Source organism: Notechis scutatus, chromosome 5 (genome assembly GCF_049901735.1).
Source record: "Notechis scutatus isolate UNSWTSFEM ecotype Mainland chromosome 5, rNotScu1.2, whole genome shotgun sequence".
NCBI classification, from domain to species: Eukaryota; Metazoa; Chordata; class Lepidosauria; order Squamata; family Elapidae; genus Notechis; species Notechis scutatus.
This window is the reverse complement of record NC_142013.1, coordinates 90,897,613-90,918,340: the sequence shown is the minus strand read 5'-3', so window position 1 is coordinate 90,918,340 and position 20,728 is coordinate 90,897,613. Positions and strand designations below refer to the sequence as shown.

Sequence of the window (20,728 nt, the reverse complement as noted above, 5' to 3'; positions counted from 1 at the left end):
AAGTCACACTATCCATTAACTGAAATTTTAGCAATTAATTTGTTAAACAATACTTCTGTTTATTAATAGAATTACCATTAATAACTTCTTTGAGGGAAAAAAGTGTGCTATGTGCACTGGCACCTAGTAAGTGAAATTGCTATTCAGATAGACAAATCAAAACTAATATTGCATACACAAAAGCTGATGTACAGGTAAGTCCTTGACTTACAACAATTTGTTTAACAACTATTTGAAGTAATGACAGCAATGACAAGTTACTTACAACTTGCAAAACTTGCATTTATAACCATTGCCGCATTCCTATGGTCTGATGATCATCATCTGGGTGCTTTGCAAAGGCCTCAATATCCTAAAATCATGGGATTGCCATTTGAAACCTGCCCAGGGGACTTCCGACAAGCAAAGTCAATGAGAGAAGCCCCTTTAAAAACTACAGCAAAAAGGTTGCAAAATTGAGCATGATTCATTTAACAACTGCATTGTTTAGCAGCAGAAGTTCTGCTCCTAATTTTGGTTGTAAGTCAAGGACTATCTTCTCTGGATCTAGTCAAAAGGAAACTTTGAAAATGTTATTTGATAATATATCAGTATATTGTTAACATCAGGATATTGTAAATTTCGCTTATGGTAGTAATTAAGAATTCCTGAATTATTGTATGCAGATCTTTGTGAAGATAATTAATTAGCAGATCTATATACAGATGCCTTAATGTAAATAATTCTTTTTTTTTTTTTCAAAATACACATTTTATTAATTTTAAGAATCAGTTGCTGAAGGATGATGGCCATAATCCGCTGATGAAAAAACTATTTGATGTATACATTTGCTTTCTACAAAAAAATCAGTCCGAAACAGCTTTAAAAAATGTTTTCAATGCTTTAAGGACATTAATTTTTAAGGTAAGTAGTTTTAATTTCATTTCCTTGATAGTGTATATTAAATTGCTGTATGGTTTCATTTTTTATTTATTTCTCTAACTGTTAGGAATCAGTTAAATGCTTTCCCCCATATCAAAAATCTACATGTTAAATCGAAAGATACAGTACTACTATTTCAAATGCCAAGGGTCTGTCTTTTAGACAGCAGAATAACTTGATCCAGATTGTTGGGGGTAGTATGCAAATAATGCTTCTACATTATAAATCACCCAGAGATTTCTGTGAAGTGCTGTGGGATGATATATAAGCCTGAATGCTAATTGCTATTGCTAATTAATTTCTCTTCTGTTTAATGTCCAACAATATTTTTATTTTGCTCAACTTTAGAAAACATGAAAGTACATTTAGAAATATGAACAATATTACTTGGATTAAGATTTTATTTCATTCTAGTTTGATTAAATTAGTCTTAACAGAATAAATAAATAGATTTTTCTGCTCTACAGTTCCCTTCTACCTTTTATGAAGGGCGAGCTGATATGTGTTCTTCACTATGCTGTGAAATTTTGAAGTGCTGTAACTCCAAACTAAGTTCAATTCGAACTGAAGCTTCACAGCTCCTTTACTTCTTAATGAAGAATAATTTTGATTATACTAAAAAGAGATCGTTTGTAAGGACACATTTACAGGTTAGTATACTTTGTTTCATAAAGAAAAAAACAATGAGGCTATCTTTAAATTTCTGAAGATTTTAAACTGAGAGTTTATCTTTGCTAAAATACATACAACAAATGGAGATAATGCATGATTATGAGCATGGATATATATATACATGAAAACAGACACACTTTCTATCAGATGTTGTTCTGTTGTCATATATAACAAATATCAAAAGATAATCCTTATTAATCAAGCATTAAGTTTTATATATACATCATTCTTTGTAAAAAATTGAATTTTGATACTTAGTTTGCTAACTGACATTCAGTGTGCAGAATAGATTTTATATGATACAGCATAGGCAACCTTATTTGACATTTTAGTGATCACACAATTTCTTTTGCAAGATTGCAGAGGGTTTTTTGGAGAAAGGAAGGGAGGCCTTGCATTATGATATTTCATTGCAGGAAACCCAAGTTAGATATTTGGCATAGAGAGTTTATGATCAGATATATTCAGGCCAGGATCTTACTTGGCATCACTTCATGTATATTTTTAATATCTTGTATATCATTTGGAAAGTCGATTTATTTTATCCATTTTTAAATTCTTTCTTCAAATTGTAACAATGTAATTTCAGTAAGTATGATCTGATTTGTCTTGATAATAGTCATTTTTGCAATGACATTTGCAAAAATAAATGTTAAGTGGCAGGGAAAAAAACACAAATGCCCTAGTTTTTGGTATGAATATTGCTTGGGTGACATTGCTTTAAAAGCAGTATTTATATGGAAAAAATATGATTGCTAATTTAAATTATACTGCATGCTTTCAAGCTGAAATTGTGAGATAATTTACAAATTATTGAATTTTGAATATTGATGAGTAACCAAAATTGTGCTTTTGCATCTTAATAGGTTATCATTTCTGTGAGTCAGCTGATTGCAGATGTTGCTGGAATTGGAGGAACCAGATTTCAGCAGTCTCTTTCCATTATTAATAACTGTGCAAACAATGATAAATATATTAAGGTTTGTAAAATATGGAATGTAGAATTTGTCAATTGACATTACTCTGGTGGTACTGTGTAATGTGAAGGAGGTTCAGAAGTTCTTGGAACTTGCAAACTACTATTAGAAGTTTATTCCCCTTTATCCATGTGGTTCTGTAAGGTAAGCTTTTTGTATTTGAGGGGAAGGAACACAAATTAGACTTCTAGAAATGTAAGATTTGTTTATGTCAAGTACTATATGTCAGTCTGAACCACAGTAATACAGTCAGTTTTACTACATCATGTGGTCTTCAAAACTATTTTGAGTATGAAAATTCAGTCTTACTGAGAGAAATTTACCATATTGGCAAAGTTAATTGATGACATTTGTACCCTTAAATACCTCCAAACAATGAGAAAATTCAAAGATAAATTTGTTCTTGTCAAGGTTCCATTTTACCGTCCTTTACCTTTCACAATCTCACTCCTTGAACTCTGATATTGAATGTGGGCTGTTGGCTGAAATCTTCAGTGCTGCAAATTGCCTGACTCTCTGTAACTCTGACAAGTTTGTGAACTAATTTATAACTTTACAACCCAACATGATAATAAATGAACATACCACTCTGATTATTTATTGCAGGAGTCTCTATAGACTGTGAAATCCACGTATTAGCTAACAAGTCAAAGAGAAGTTTACATTAAGTTCCTTAAATGTATTCAGAATATTTGCATGGTCTGAATTTCTAATACTGCAAAGAGTTGTTTTCTTCAGAGTACAACTTTACACATGGAAGTTGAAGAGAATATGGAATGGAATTAGCATTTGTACCCACCCTATGCTTTTCATTTTGTGCTTTCAGGCAAATGCCTGAAGATGACTTCTATCTATATTGGGTGTATACATTGCAGTTTACTCATCTTTTGTGGCCCTTGTTTGTGCTCACATTATTTATCATGTTATTTCAATTATAGCACACTACCTTTCCTTCTGATGTAAAAGATCTGACAAAACGCATCCGTACAGTCCTAATGGCTACTGCACAAATGAAGGAACATGAGAATGATCCAGAAATGCTAGTGGATCTTCAGTATAGTCTGGCAAAGTCTTACGCTAGTACACCTGAGCTGAGGAAAACATGGCTGGATAGCATGGCAAAAATTCATGTTAAAAATGGAGATTTTTCAGAGGTAAACAAGAAGAAAGTACCTTAAAGTGATATCATGGTACTGTTTCACAATTTAAACAAAAAGTAGTAGTAATTAGATTTTTTTTAAACAACAAGAAAGTTAAAAACGTGGGAAACTTCATTTCAGCTTAAGGAGAAAGTTGCATTATCTATATATTTGCCTTTGAAGAACAGTCTGCTCTTATCTGTGGAAATAGTGATGTTTTTTCTGAAATAAGTTCCTGTACAAATAGCTTAGTGCTTTTTGCCTCTTCCATTGCTTAAACCTTACAATCCCAAATTTATCATAAGTGTCCTTTCTTTCTATTCATAATATAGGCAGCAATGTGCTATGTTCATGTAGCAGCTTTGGTGGCTGAATACCTTCTACGGAAAGGTATGCATCATTGTTATTTTGGGGCAGTAAAATATTTTAAAATATATTAAAAATAATACAGAATGTTAAGTTTATTATTTCAACTCTGTTAATCTCGATCTTTACCTGCATTTTAAAAATTATTTTGGCCTCTCAGAATCCATAGGCAATTAGTTGGTTTTATAGTCGAGCACGTAGTTCATCACACAGTCTAATAAATAAATCTGAAACACATATGGCTACATAGGAAAAAAGCAGTTCTTTACTTTTTGTAAAGCACATTTCTATTTCAGAAGTTATTTCAGGTGCCCTTTGAAATATGGCAATATTAACTGCGTCTAAATCACGGCCTATACAGCATCCAAAAGAATCTGCTGAGGATTAGTGGTTTTGAAACATTGCCATGTTGCCAAATGCAAAAACCTAGGTTGTATATGCCCTTGGAAGCCTATATATTAAAATAAGACAATATGGCTCAATGCAGATTAGACAGCAGTTGTGGTAAACACATGGAGAAGTGTAGGTCATAAAGGTGAGCAAGAGAGGAAAAGGCTATTTTTTATTTTCCTAAATTTGGTGCATCTCTTTAACTATAAAATTTACAGGAAAATAACTAAAACTGAGGCATTATTTTCACAACTATTTTTCGATATGATGCACCCATAATGCTTAAAGCACCTCCATGATATGCCAGAGACAATTCACACAATTCTGGCTATGACAATAACACCATAATACGTGTATTTCTGGGTGGAGTGAACCTTAATACTACCCACCTCCCAAATTGTCTCATATAAAAGGACTTTGTATTGTTCAGTCTTAGTCATGAAAAACCATGGAATGTTACTTAACTAGTAGGTGTCCTTGTAGAATTGACTTGAGACTCAGATATCTTGGAAGGTCATTTCTGATAGGTTCTTTGACAAAATTTCCTTGTTGCTGTTCTTGTTACCATGAAATAATTCTTTTGTAGTCTTCTTTAAGAACAGCAGTCACTTGAACTCATTTTTTGGAAGAAAATGTTACAAATACTTTTAATACTCCCAATATTCGATACATACCACTTTTTAAATATATCCTGATACAATTGTACAAAACTCACAGCTGAACTATATACCAGTAGCTATGAGACCGTTTTTATTCATCTGTGGGATTTACATTCTCTCTCTCCCTAATTGTTTCAGATTAATTTGTGCATTTTTCTTCGTGTTTTTTCCTATATGTTTAGGAATGTTTAGACAAGGTTGTAGCAGTTTCAGAGTAATCACTCCAAATATAGATGAAGAGGCCTCAATGATGGAAGATGTGGGGATGCAAGGTGTTCACTTTAATGAAGTATGCAAACTTAGTTTATATACTTACAAGTCATTATCGTTTTGATTTTCTTGACTTCTGAAATATCTGTTTTATTGACTTGCCCAAATAGGGCTGTCAAATAACATTACATTTTTAATTCATTTATTTATTTATTACAGTTCCTAAGCTGTACATTTATTGCTAAAAACAATCAAACAAACATACATTTTTTTTTAGAAAAGTGCTTTAAAATTTAAAATGAGACTCTGAAAGAGTTAGTGAAATCCTTTAAAACTCACCTTTTTACAAATGATGAAACAAGCCTTCACTACCAAATATAACAAATAATGTATGATGTTCCAGAGTTGAGAGAATGAAATCACAAAGGAAACAAGCTAAAACCTGGTAGTTTTCTATCACGTCAATTTAATTTGATAATATTAATGCAACTTGTAAAAAATATGAAAATTTCACATTTCCACATTGTTAATACTGCATAGAGCTTCACCCATGGTTTGCTATATTGTACTTAAGAATGTTAAAAGAGCTTGTTATATGATCAAGAAATAGTTTGTATGAATAAGTAAACATGCCACCTAAATGAAAATAACAACATTGCTATCAATTATTCTAGAAAAATATCTGGATTTAATCTTTCTGTAAAAACTACTGTTTATTATTTTCAGATTATTACATTTTGCCACATAGGCAATAAATGCTTAGCTTAGCTGATAATTATTGCATGTACTCTGCTGAGTCCTGAACTTTATCTTATGATAATTACATGAACTCTAGACCCTATTAAAGATAGATATATATATCTATTCTAGGAATACTGATATCAAGTTGATGATAAACTAATACAAAAATGCACTGATATGTTATCAGTTAATTTAATATATATTGATTCTGCCATTTTGTTCTAAGAAAATGGAGGTAAATGGAAAATTCTTTTGACATTAAAATAAAAGAATTGAATGTGGTGTTCTGCAGTATATTAATCAAACAAAGATCAAACTGAGTTAAAAATATAAATCAAATAATTTAAAATAATAAATTACAAAAAATAAAAATTTTGAATGTTACTTGCCGTCCCTGTTTGCTTCTTGAGCAATTTTTTATTAGAATATTTGCTGTATATTGCTAGTGCTTAAATATGAGGTAGATAGATGTATCAATAGATAGTGTAAAATGCATCTATATTTTTATTTTTTTCTCCATAAAATTGGTACAGATTCATTTCTATTAATAATGACCGTTTGCTTGTCATCCTTTCTGTAACTAGGAAATATTGATGGAATTATTGGAACAATGTGCAGATGGTCTTTGGAAGGCCGAACGTTATGAACTGATTGCTGATATATATAAACTTATAATTCCCATTTATGAAAAACGAAGAGATTTTGAGGTATTAATTTAAATCTATAAATACTTCAGAGACTTATTTTTATACTGTTTAATGATGTAGTACATTCAACTTGTACAAAAATAATGCCCAGTTCCAAGGACTAGCCGACCATACAGGTAGTCCTTGAGAAACGACAGGCCATTTAACAACTGTTCAAAACAATGATCAAACTCCCCCCCCTCCAATCTACATACCAACATGTTTCAAAGTTATGCCAAATGCAGTGCTCCAGCGGTGATCCACACTTACAACAGACCATGGGGATTCTGCAGTGCAATGAGTTGACTTCATAGTTGAGCACATAGTTTATCATATAGTCAAAGCTCATTAAGAAGACTACCTTTTTTCTATATATCTTTATAGACTTGAGATGCTTACAGTTAATTTTTTCAGTTGTTATATAGTCCTGCCTAACTTAATGAAACTGGGACCGTTAGATATTTCAACAAATGTCACTGCTAATAATTTAAAAAGTTATTTTTAACATTAAACCCTTTTTTGTTCTAGTTTAAGAAAACCTAGTTTTGAATTTTTAAAACTTAAGTAGATAATACATTTTATTCTGTTTCTAATAACCCAAATGTATTAATGTCTTTACTTATAAAAACATTTCGCATCTATTTTTAGAAATTAGCTCATCTGTACGACACATTGCACCGGGCATATAGCAAAGTTACTGAAGTTATGCACACAGGAAAGAGATTGTTGGGAACGTATTTCAGAGTTGCCTTTTTTGGACAGGTGAGCATTATCTGTTGTAGTTTTTGCTCAATGCCAATTAAACTCCTGAAGAATGCAACATACAGGTAGCCCTCACATAGCAACCACAATTGGGTCTGGCAACTACATCTCTAGGCGATTGCAGTCATTAAATGAAACTTCATATGATTGTGATGGGCATACATCCCTTCTCATTCAGTCGTTAAACAGCTTGCCCTGGTTGTTAAGTGAGACAACACATGAGAGTGACTTTCAATTTTACTGCCAACTTTACCATAGAGCAGGTCTCCAAACTTGGCAACTTTAAGACTTGTGGACTTCAACTCCCAGAATTAACGTCCACAAGTCTTAAAGTTGCCAAGTTTGGGGACCCCTGCCATAGAGTCTGCTTCTTGGAAGTTGGTTGTGAAGTGTACAAGTGGCAATCGTGACTGTGATATGTTCTTGACGGTCGTAAATTCCTGCTGATTGCAAAGTGCCCAAATGTTCATCATGCCATTGCAGGGCTGCTGCAATGATCATGAATATGAGGATTGGTTGTAAAGTACTTTTTCAGCAAGAATTGTAACTTTGAATGGTCACTAAACAGGGCAGTTGTTAAGCAAGGTCTACCTGTATTCTAACAGCATACTTTTAAAACCTGTTTGTATCTCTTTCTATTTGCATGTACTTTCAATTAATGTTTATAGAACTAACAGTTGTATTCTGGAAAGGACAATCTCTTCATCAGTAAACTTTATGCTTTTTTCTTTTTTCTTTATGATTACTTTCTTAAGGCAGCGGTAAGTTTTCTACTAATATCAATATGAAATTATTAAGCACATTACTTAGTGTTTTGATATGGAGAAGATTTTTTTTTCTGATCTTTGTTTCAATTTTTCTGAAAATATATAATTTCACTTGGAAAAGATACCTCTGTACTTAGGCATACTCACTATTTTAACATATATATATTTCCTTTGCAACCAAATAAAGTAAATTGTGTATATACGAGTATATGTGTATGTGCATTTATTGGAGAAAAATATGTGTTGGTGATAGAAATTAAATTATGACAGGACTGAAACGTATAACACTCCATTTATTCTATTGTCTCTTATGACTATAGCAATACCAGTTTACAGACAGTGAAACAGATGTGGAGGTAATTACAAATATTGCTTTTTAAAGCGAGCAGTGCAGTAATCATCACTGCATACAAGCTTAATCTGGTGTGGATATTGTTGTCAATTTAGTCTGCATTTTAAGCATACTATGTTGTATTCCCTGCACCATTTCATTTTCAGATACAGATATTTATTTCTGTAATTTATAAAACAATAGATCTGCTTTCTAGATGAAAACACCTGTTTCACCTTCCATGGAACCTATTCAAATAAATAAATCAGTGAATATGTGAGCAATGATGATTTATAGCATTTCCTTAAAATAAGATATAATTCAGCTAAATTAACCCTTGATTTAAAATCGCACAATTGGGTTGTACTGCATGACATGATGAAATATTATAGAGTGTTTCGTTAAACTTCAAAATACACAAATTTTTAAACATGGACTAGTGCTTTGGCATGTGAAACAGGCATACAAACAATATATTGGAAAAATGTATGTTCCTGAAAACATTAACATCACATATAATTATGACATTCATTATATAGCTGTGTGTATTCATTTTAATGCAACCCTACTGCTTTATTCTTCAATATTTTTTCTCCTTCATCCTTGACATTAAAGACTGACATTGCATTACACATTGAATATTGATATAATCAGAACTTAACTATTATGTGTTATTTTTTCTAAAGGGATTCTTTGAAGATGAGGATGGAAAAGAATATATTTACAAAGAACCTAAGCTCACATCTCTTTCAGAAATTTCCCAGAGGCTACAAAAGCTCTACTCAGATAAATTTGGATCTGAAAATGTCAGGATGATCCAGGATTCTGACAAAGTAGGACCACATATTATTTTATAAGAATTGAAGAAGCTGTAACAAAATCTAAATACAGTAAACCTAATAAATAAATCAAATCATCTGTTGCCATTGTTTAAATAGAATAAAATAAGGCTTTACAGATCTTCATTTGTTTTAATAATTGTAATAAAGCTAGTCTGAGCTTAGTAATACTACTGAATACATCACGGTTTTTATGTCAATTTTTCAACAAAATAGTGTTTTTAGTTCTCATGAAAATATTCTATCAAGCCTTAAATTAATAAATAAATAACTATATATTCATAACTGAGCATTGTATTATCTACAATTTTTTGAAGGTAAATCCTAAGGATTTGGATTCAAAATATGCCTATATTCAAGTTACACACGTAGTTCCATATTTTGAAGAAAAGGAATTGCAGGAAAGAAAAACGGAATTTGAAAGGAATCACAACATCCGCCGATTTATGTTCGAAATGCCTTTTACTCAGCTGGGTAAAAGACGAGGTGTGGTGGAAGAGCAATGCAAGCGACGCATCATTCTTACAGGTAATACAGAGAAAATGCAGCTCTTGTTTCTCCTGCCACCCACCCACCAAACTTATTTTGTTCCCCTCAAATTTAGAGCAATCTGTGTCTTATTAAAGGTTTGTGTTTATGTCTTACCAACTCTCACAATTCCATTTGGCAGGAAATTGGTATAGGGTTTTTATTCCTACCAAGGATAAGTAGGATTGAATCAGTCATAATGAATTATATTTAGGTACTTTTATGAACATATGAGTGTTGAAAACTAATACAGGGTATGCTGTAAACATTTTTCTATGCTGACCTTGACCTGTTTAGCTAGGAGTCCTGACGGAATTAGTCACATTCTTGTAAATATGAAAGTAGTTCTAAGTTGTCTACATCTCTTAAGGTAGTCTTTAAATCTGGCATTAAAGCATCAATTACAACAATTCTAATGGAAAAGACTGTTTTGTATCTTTTCACATTTTTAAACATATTTTGATTTATGGCAGTATGTGAGACATTCACATTATGTGCATGCTTGAGTCTTGTCTTTTATTCATATCCTGTCCTTTTAAACAAATGTAGCCCTACAAAGAGCTGATTTTCCGACAGAACTTAGTTTTTATGCCATTTCAATTGCCATAAATTTAGTTATTAATATGTCAAGGCCAGATGATATGCTGGCTCATGACTACCCTTGCGCCATGATTATTGATTGCTTAAGTAAGGTTGGATAGCTGTCAGGGATGTTTTTTTCTCACTAAGAAACCAAAACTTCCTAGTTTCTTAATGACAATCTGTTAATTGTTCTCAATTTTTACCATACTTGAACCAGCTGATTTATATAAATCAAGTAATGTAAAAATATACAATTACAGACAATAAAAATGAAAAATCAGTGAAATGAAAATTAGTAAAATCAAGAAAAATTAATCAGGAAAAAGTACCGTGAAGTACAAGAACAAATGAGAGGGCAATAAAGAAAAAATACATTTTAGCAGCAGTAGAATCAAAGAGTTTTTTTTAAAGCATTTGTGTTGATAGAAGATAAAAACCAAAGCAATCTAACCTAGAAAAAAGTAGAATTATAATCTTCCCATGCTAGTCCTTTTAACTCAAGAGTGCTCTACAATAGATTCATCCAGGGTTCTACCAGTTCGCACCGGTTCAGGCGAACCAGATGTTAGATTTGCATCTGGTTTGCTGAACCGGTATTTGAACCAACCAGCTGGCCGTGCCCCACCTCTCCCTCCCAGGAGTCTCCACGTGGCCCATTTTCGATGCAGGTAAGTGCAGGGTTCGCCCAGAGGCTCTGGGAGGGGGAAAAACGGGCCTTCCGGAAGTCCGGAAACAGGTCTGTTTCTGCTGTCCAGAGGGCCTCCAGAGCCCAGGGGAGGCCATTTTGCCCTCCCAGAGGCCCGAGGGAAGCCTGTAGATCCTTGGGAAGGCGAAAAACGCCCTTACTTAGAAGTACCAGAAGTCGCAAAACTGGTCTGTTTCCAGCTTCCGGAAGGCCTCCAGAGCCCGGGAGAGGTAGTTTTCGCCCTCTCAGAGGCCCGAGGGAAGCCTCCAGACCCTTAGGAAGGCGAAAAACAGCCTTACCAGAAGTGCCAGTAGGCCACGCTCACCATGGCCATGCCTACCCAGCAACTGGGCAGCAAACCGCAGCAAACCGGTTGCTGGGATTTTTTCCCCACCCCTGGATTCATCTTACCATGTGCCGACTAACACAGGAGGAGACTTTTATTTATTACCTTGGTCACAGTTATTGTGGCCTTAAAGGATATAATTACACCAAGAAATAATCTGGTACCCAGTATACAGCTGAAACATTACAGGGGATTACATGTCCAAGGCCATTTACATGGGCTTCTGTATGAGGGCGTCATGATGTTTATAAGAACATTTTGACATTACCATAACTTTTTAAATGCTTCTACCTGGAGTTTCTTCATTTTGCAACTGGGATCTGAAATCTTGCAGCCGCACCTTTCATGGGAAAAATGCTAAATAAGGAGTGCATTTTTAAAAAAGCATTACATCATTTGTTGATACTTATTTGCTATTCAGGGATAGCTATATTAAGGATTGTCTGCAGACGGGACACAAAGGAACACTAATTTCCAAACTGGTGATTTTTTAGAATATGCATTTTTAGACAAAATCTACTTCGTCCCAATATAAAAAGAATTGCATTATCAGTTTTTTAAAAAAAGGTTTTTTTATTTTCAAAACTTTGTGATTGAAATTAACCACATACTTAATCATATTAATTGTTTTCTGTCTCTAGTTATAAATTGCTTTCCATATGTAAAAAAGCGGATTCCCATAATGTATCAACAGTACAAAGATTTAAATCCAATTGAGGTAGCCATTGATGAAATGAATAAAAAAAATGCAGAACTCCGTCAACTTTGTTCATCAACTGAAGTTGATATGATCAAACTTCAATTAAAGCTGCAGGGTAGTGTTAGTGTCCAGGTAAGTGCCATACATTTTTCATTTGGTATATTTCTTTTTTTTTTTAACCATTAAACCATTTCCCTTCCTTTATTATTCAACACCTGCTATTCGTTATATTAAAATAATAACCTAAATAATCAAAATCTAATCTAAAAAAGAGGAATGGATTTGACATGGTCTGCATTGAGTCATACTGTGTCTTACAATGAGGCATCCTTTTTGTAAGTAGCCCTATTCAGGTGGCATATTTCATCCTGTTGCAGATCACACAAGAGCTGCATGAGACACTGAGCAGATTCCCTGCTATGGATTCACTCCATAGCAGAAGGGGGGAAAACCTATATTAATGAACAGCAATTTTTCTTTTAGGTTAATGCTGGTCCATTAGCATATGCCAGAGCTTTCTTGGATGATACAAGCACCAAAAGATATCCAGACAATAAAGTCAAATCACTGAAGGAAATTTTCAGGTAAGCAATCTGAAAATTTTTTTTTTTCCCTTGGACATAAGATACTTGAATGCTTTTAACTTTACTTTATTTTACTTCCATTTTTATTTCAGACAGTTTATTGAAACTTGTGGGCAGGCTCTAGAAGTAAACGAACGGCTTATAAAAGAAGACCAGATAGAATATCAAGAAGAAATGAAAGCTAACTATAGAGAGATGGCAAAAGAACTTTCTGAAATTATGCATGAGCAAGTATGTACTGAGCCTCATTCAAGATACTCTAGATTATCCTATGGTTAAGAAGCATTATCTCCATGTCAGTTATCTCACCCAGAGTTTGCCTATCTTGGTTTTTGTTTGCTTGGCTGTATATGTGTATCTAGTGCAGACAAAAAATATAATATATATATATATATATATATATATATATATATATATATATGGATCTTTGGTTATTCGGGTTCTCTCCCGCGTAAGATTCAAAGTATCTAGGCAAGCGTTTGGCGAGGTCCCACTCGCCATCTTCAGGCTGGTGCTTTGGCTTAGTGCCAGTGCAAGCAGTGTGTGACCGGAGCTGCCATCTCTCTATATATACAAGTGGTGGGGGATGATGTGCTGGGCTGGTTGGCTGTGCTGCAGCCTCTTGATTGGTTGATGGAGTTGATGTTGGTATAATGGGCTGTGTAATGGCCTTTTGTTGTGGAGATATCCTGGATCTTGTGCTGTCATCTCCTGGGTCGTTAGCCTCTTGTGTTTTAACGGCTTGGGTAATGGGTTGTGTGATGGGCTTGTGAGTTCTTTTGTTGTGGTATCCTGGGTCTTGCGTTGTAATCTCCTGGGTCGTTTGTGTTTTGATCTCTTTTCCATTAGCCTCCTGTGTAGTAACAGCTTGGGTAATGGGTTGTGTGATGACCTTGTGAGATTTATTGCTGTGGTATCCTTGGTCTTGTGCTGTGATATCCTGGGTCATTTGCTGTGTTGTGACTTCTTGAGTTCTTGAGGTGTAATTTCTTGAGTTTTCTGATGTGATGTCCTGAGCAGGTGGCTGTGATGTAGCATTTTGGGTTTTTAATATGGCTTTGAGTTTGGGGTCTGGGTCTGTGTTCGTTTGGCTTCGAGTTCGTGGTCGTGCCACATCTTCATGGTGGGGGTCAGTTCGCTTCATGTATGGTTCAGAGGAGTTTGAAGTGGGTAGTGATGCAGCTGCAGTGCGGCTTCTGGTCTGTGGTCGTGTCTCATCTTCTGTGTGGGTGTGAGTCTGATTTGCCACAGGACATGAGATTGACCTTAAAAATACCAGAACTATCGCCAAAACTGAACACCACAGCAGCAGAATAATCAGAGAAGCCATAGAGATAGAAAAACGCCCACACAGCATGAATAAAAGAGATGACACCTCCCGCTTACCAGCCATTTGGAAACCCGCCCTCATGAACAGACGAGTACCCAACATGATAAATGACACCAGACCCACACCCATGAGGGCCACACAAGATGCCACCACCACACTTCCACGTAAAAATCAGACTCACACCCACACAGAAGATGAGACACGACCACAGACCAGAAGCCGCACTGCAGCTGCATCACTACCCACTTCAAACTCCTCTGAACCATACATGAAGCGAACTGACCCCCACCATGAAGATGTGGCACGACCACGAACTCGAAGCCAAACGAACACAGACCCAGACCCCAAACTCAAAGCCATATTAAAAACCCAAAATGCTACATCACAGCCACCTGCTCAGGACATCACATCAGAAAACTCAAGAAATTACACCTCAAGAACTCAAGAAGTCACAACACAGCAAATGACCCAGGATATCACAGCACAAGACCAAGGATACCACAGCAATAAATCTCACAAGGTCATCACACAACCCATTACCCAAGCTGTTACTACACAGGAGGCTAATGGAAAAGAGATCAAAACACAAACGACCCAGGAGATTACAACGCAAGACCCAGGATACCACAACAAAAGAACTCACAAGCCCATCACACAACCCATTACCCAAGCCGTTAAAACACAAGAGGCTAACGACCCAGGAGATGACAGCACAAGATCCAGGATATCTCCACAACAAAAGGCCATTACACAGCCCATTATACCAACATCAACTCCATCAACCAATCAAGAGGCTGCAGCACAGCCAACCAGCCCAGCACACCATCCCCCACCACTTGTATATAGAGAGAGATGGCAGCTCCGGTCACACACTGCTTGCACTGGCACTAAGCCGAAAGCACCAGCCTGAAGATGGCGAGTGGGACCTCGCCGAAACGTTGCCTAGATACTTTGAATCTTACGCGGGAGAGAACCCGAATAACCAAAGATCCACATACAAATACCACAGAACCTCAGAAAATATATATATATATATATATATATATATATATATATATATATATATATATATATATATATATATATAGAGAGAGAGAGAGAGAGAGAGAGAGAGAGAGAGAGAGAGAGAGAGAGAGAGAGAGAGAGAGAGAGAGAGAAGACATTTGAACAAGAGAGGTTGTGCCTTATTTTACTTTTTCCCTTAAAGCTGACATAAAAATAAGTTTGGCAATTTTCTTTTTCTCTCATTTTCCCCAAAGCTGTCCTGCTATGAAATAAACAGTAGGGTCTAAGATGAGCTATGGTAACATTTGCAGCATAACTACTGCAGTATATTGCCAATATCACATTTCTGTTTATCAGTTGCTTAGTAAAATTAATATTTTCTGTCAATACTATGTTTGTACAACATGTAAGCACATGTTCAACAATAGCACATTGTATATTTTTGCTATTTCTTGATATGTTTAAATTAAACACAACATAATTTTAAAAACATCATTTTCCTACAATAAGCATGGAGTACCTCTGTGACATGGATCAAATTGCCAACCAATCATGTTCAGCCCACCACTTTCTTCCCCAAATCAATACAGAGAATTTTATTTTTTTTCTGATTAGGAGATATTTGGACTTGAGAGCAACTCTTGTTATTACTTTGCAATCTGATTATACCACTTTTTTTTTAAAAAAAAAACCTCTACTTTGTATTGTGGAGTACCATTTTCAAAGGGAGTTGGTGAAAACGTGTTATTCTTCTAAATGCTGCAGACTCCTCCATATTAATTCCCCCTGCACTGGAACTATACTATATTAACAAATATCAAGTATTTGTCTTGTACTGTAAAGCAACAGTTAATTATAAGTCTAATTATTATGTGTGGAAACAGTATAAGAAGCGAGAGATTTATGTCTGAAAAATCTGCATATATTTGTTTATGAATGTGTGAATGGGATTCAGACAATCACGTCTGAGTATAATACGCTGCAAGGAGGGTGGACCTGCCATTACTGGTATGCAACCCCTGTGTGCCTTTCCAAAACCAATTTAAACCCTGCTATAATTGGAGCTACTCTTAATATAACTGATTCCAGTGAATGATACAGACTCTGTGGGTGGTGTCCAGCCTGAGTGCCAATAGTTTATGAAAATTTCTCAAGATTTCAGGAGGGAGTAGAGCAACAAATTTCTCATGAGATTTGCAATCTGAAAGATTTAAGCCATTCAACTCTCTCTATATGGTGCTCCTTAGAGGCTTCCAATTATGAAATAATCTTGTATTTTTAAAATTTATTGATCTCTTATTGAAATATCTTACATTTTTATCTTATTATTATAAAGGGTGTACTCTTTTTTTTTGCAAAGTTTAAATACCTATTTTGCTTTCCTAAATACATATTAAAGAAATTAAACAAATTTTCTTTGAGAAAAGTGTTATATATTCTATATTCCGTAGAAACCTTAATGGGCATCTCTCTTTCTTCCTTTTCTTTTTCCCTATGCTGCTTTGAAAATGTGATCAGCTGGGATGGTAATATCTTTTAGTTTCTTTCTAGTTTTCTCTTTGTCTTTTAGTTATGTTTTATTTGACTTTAACTTATTAACACAAGACAAATTGCATTACCCTTGTTTATATTGCATATTAGATTTGTTTCTAATAAATGAAGTAGTTTCTCATTCTCTAGCCCTAGTTTACCATACAGGTAGTGTAGGCAGTCTTGCCCAAGCTAATAACTTCAAGATACTGTGCTCTGCAACTCTTGAAATCCCTAGCCAGCAGGATTTAGGACAACTTGGCATGGCCAGCTCACCGCCGCCAAGTCCCTGCAACTCAGTGAGGCAACTCTTCATGGGTGACCAGAAGGAGAGCTGAGAGAGCAAGCGGGTAGGTGAGGGCTTCCCATTTTCACACCCCCTGCCACCATCACCCCGAACTCAGGACTGGAGACATGAGGCAGTGGCAGTAGGTGGTGTGAAAATGGGACGCCTCTGGCTGCCGCCACTTCCCCATCACCCGCTGACGTCCTTGGCCTATCCGGAACAAAGCTCCATAGCTGTGGCGATGGTGGCCAGGGAGGTGAAAATGGAAAGCCACTGCTGCTCTGCACTCTGCCCACCCACTCACTCAACCAGCTCTTCTTTTGGCTAGATGCAGCAAATTGTCCCCGCGGCGAGTTGGCCATATGGAGTTGTCCCAGTGGTGGGCTGCTGCCGGTTCAGACCAGCTTGCCCATACAACCACTGGTTGGGCCCAACCAACCGCCCAGGAGCTATCCTGTCCTATATATCTCAGCTTTTTGCTCGTGCGCTTGCAGCCTAGCTCCTTTCTGCACCTCGCCTGATCTACTCACTTGGCTGCCATGCACAGGAAATTCCCTTGGTTTTGCAACCACGCGCAAGCGCAGATGGTGCACACAAAGGGAGCGTACACACATGCTCTCACATTTGCAGCAAACCAGTTGTTAAAGTATGTGCAGCCCACCTCTGAGTTGTCCTGTGATGACTTGGCGGGTGGGTTGGCAGAGGCAACTTTGCAGCGGAGAGCTGCTAGTGGCAAGCTGGCCGTTGCAAGCTGTCCCATTCCATAGCCAGCATAATTACTGGTGATTGTGACTAGGAATGGTAAGAATTGCAGTCGGAGCTATCTGCAACATACTTGATTAGTAACCAAATAAGTTCTGATAAACTTCATTTTGTGTGCTGACCTCTCCTCCCCACTAACTTTTATTTTCACTTTTGCTTAATCATATCTTGCCATACGTGCAGATCTGAATAGTTAATATTAATATTAATATTGATATTAGTAAGCCAGCTTCCAAAACCTGTATGACATTGGATATTCTTCAATTACTCAAAAATATTTTAGCTGGCTTAGAGATCAGAAATAAAATACCTACCTCCACCCTTATTTGACTAATTTATTTACAAATTGTCCTGAACCAGTAAATCCATTTTTCATGTTTTAATATTGTGTAATTGAAAAATTATCAGTCATATAAGATTAATGTGCTTCATTTTTTTAAAAGAAGTTATTTTCTTGGGGGGAAATAGCAAATATGTTCAATATAGAAATGGGCTTTATTTAATGTACCGTCATGCTACATAATCCATTGTTGTCTTTCATTTCTGTGACTGGGAATGATCCATAACTGTTTTTCCACTAGAGAAGTCAGCCAAACCTCATTGCAATAATATACACGGGAAGTATAATCCCTTTAAATAATTGGGGTGGTGTCATCAGGTAAATCATTTTGTCTCTTTCTAAAGTACATAGAGGTATAATACGCGGTTCTCATTTTAAAAATTACATTCATGCAAGGGATATTCAAAATTGGCTGATACCCTAATCTTTACAAAGATTATTATTCTTTACAATGTTCTCAGCCTGTGTGTAAGACACCCTTTTTTCTTTTTTAAGATTACTGCTGTGGAAGAAAAGGCCAATGCAATGTCCAACTCACTACACATTTTCAATGCCATTAGTGGGACAGCAACAAGCACAACAGTTCATGGGATGCCCAGCTCTTCTTCAATTGCATAACTGTCTTATACGTGAAAGTACCTTGACTTTGGAACAAGAGGGTTTGGGGATGGCTTGCTAACTCAGGATGAAATAAAAAATCGTGAAAGAACTATGCAGATTCTAGTTATTGTATCAATCAGGTATAAAGAAATAAGACATCAAAAATGCACATATTTTTATATTATGCTTGCAATATTATATGTTCTGAGAAGTATTTAGGAAAACTGATCGCATAAGGATTTCATGAAGTGAATGGCACAATGTAGGCAGATTTGGAACGTGTGTAGACACAAACTTATGAGAGTGTTGCTGAAGTTATGCACATATCAACTGATAAAAGTATTAACCACTATGAACTAAATAAGCACTAAATAGAGGTGTTAATGTAAGTAGAAGTAGGTTTTTATAATGTCGACTAACAGTTGTGCTCTATTTTATAACTTACTGGCATTTTGGAGAGCTTATAAGCTTAAAATGAATCAAGTATTTACTTCCAATCAATGGTGACTATATGATATTATCTTAAACGATAAATGTAAAAGTTTGTTAATACAGCTTATAAGATCTATATAAATGTATTGCATTTTAAATATTTTTAATATTCATACTCACTTTCATCCTTTTACAGTTGTGATGGATTCATGTTCATTCCAAGTAAATGCTCTATTTTCTTTTACATTTTATTTGTATATATAAAGTGCAATATGAAGTTGTATACACTTTCTGTAACATTATGCACTGTTAAAAAAAAATACCTAATTTTGCCAAAGTGGTGGAATATAAAAGTGGTGATGACTACTGTGGAAATGGTGATGTAATTTAAGGCTTTTGCTGTGTTGCTTAAAGACATGAATAATTTTATACCTGAGAAAGATAAAGGTTTTAATTTTATTTAACTGGAATCACTGTCCTGCTGTAATTAAACATTATGTATAACATCTATATTTTTTAAAAAATTAATTTATGTGCAATTTATTTGGATCTTTTTATTTTGCAAAACAAATCACTAAAATCAAGTATTACATTATTTTAATAAATAATATTTTCATATTCTTTTTTGACATATTTGGTTTAGGTTTGTGCTATTCTTAAGATTTGCAATAAATGATTCTACTCATATGTGTCACTTGGAAATTCTGATTTATTATGTAGAGATGTTGATAGAAATTATTACCATAGCTAGATTTCTTGGTGTTTAAGATAGTTGTTTAAATTCCTTGATGTATGCATTAGAAACTTAATGATTTCCTACTATTCTGTTTTTAGAATAACTTTAATTTATGCAAAATTCAATGTTGGCTACCATTATATGGCTTGTATTTTTAATTAGTGAAGAGCCCAGATCCAGCTGAATTACAGAATATTGAAGGAACTTGCTGAATATCTGGTTGAACTTTATACATTTTGATCCTGGACAATGAATAAAATGCCAAACAAAATCTTCAAAAATGGGAAAAGGGAAGATCAAGAGAACTAGATTGCTCAAACTGATATGGATCTAAGAAATTTCCAAAGCAGATAAGATATTGACCAATATGTATTTTCAAAATAATATAATTGCCAGAAAATACTAGAAGAAATCTCATCAGATTTCTTTAAAGTCACTAGGAATCATCAGAAATTTGTTTATATACAACATTAGCAGGAAATTTTCTTTTTTAAGATGTATTAAAAAAATAAGTAAAGCTCAGACAATGTCATGGGCTACATCAAAAACAGCTAAATCAGGAAATAAGGCAAAGCATAAATAATTAAGTATGTGAATAAATGAAGCGACTGCTGTATTTTTCTTGTCATCAAGTAACAGAGTCCAAGTGCTGAAATTTACTTTTCTTCTCACCTCTTTGCAGTCCTGCATCTTATGGGCTAAAATCTAATTATGTCACAGTTTCACATGGCTAAATTCCAAGGTAAATAATAAAAGGGGCATAATTCCTACAGTAGATGAAGGGCTGATCGTTCCAAATGCTTTTGTGAGGAAAGATATATA

The 20,728-nt window shown here is 35.0% G+C and overlaps 1 protein-coding gene across 10 annotated transcripts in view; it reads left to right on the top strand.

Annotated features, from left to right (window-relative positions):
- Positions 1 to 19,857, top strand: part of DOCK9 (dedicator of cytokinesis 9) — a 112,627-nt gene extending 92,770 nt beyond the window's left edge. For 5 of the 10 annotated variants that reach the window (XM_026668923.2, XM_026668920.2, XM_026668916.2 and 2 more), the window contains exons 40-54: positions 766 to 903; positions 1,389 to 1,571; positions 2,460 to 2,573; positions 3,509 to 3,724; positions 4,042 to 4,099; positions 5,307 to 5,413; positions 6,660 to 6,782; positions 7,410 to 7,523; positions 8,611 to 8,646; positions 9,308 to 9,454; positions 9,778 to 9,988; positions 12,243 to 12,433; positions 12,785 to 12,885; positions 12,978 to 13,116; positions 18,634 to 19,857. In XM_026668923.2, coding sequence (XP_026524708.1) covers positions 766 to 903; positions 1,389 to 1,571; positions 2,460 to 2,573; positions 3,509 to 3,724; positions 4,042 to 4,099; positions 5,307 to 5,413; positions 6,660 to 6,782; positions 7,410 to 7,523; positions 8,611 to 8,646; positions 9,308 to 9,454; positions 9,778 to 9,988; positions 12,243 to 12,433; positions 12,785 to 12,885; positions 12,978 to 13,116; positions 18,634 to 18,756 — 2,001 coding nt within the window. In that variant the 3' untranslated portion in view covers positions 18,757 to 19,857. The remainder of the gene's footprint in view (positions 1 to 765; positions 904 to 1,388; positions 1,572 to 2,459; positions 2,574 to 3,508; positions 3,725 to 4,041; positions 4,100 to 5,306; positions 5,414 to 6,659; positions 6,783 to 7,409; positions 7,524 to 8,610; positions 8,647 to 9,307; positions 9,455 to 9,777; positions 9,989 to 12,242; positions 12,434 to 12,784; positions 12,886 to 12,977; positions 13,117 to 18,633) is intronic. The other 5 variants (XM_026668925.2, XM_087967306.1, XM_026668918.2 and 2 more) reach the window with 1 other exon arrangement.
- Positions 19,858 to 20,728: the final 871 nt, after the last annotated feature.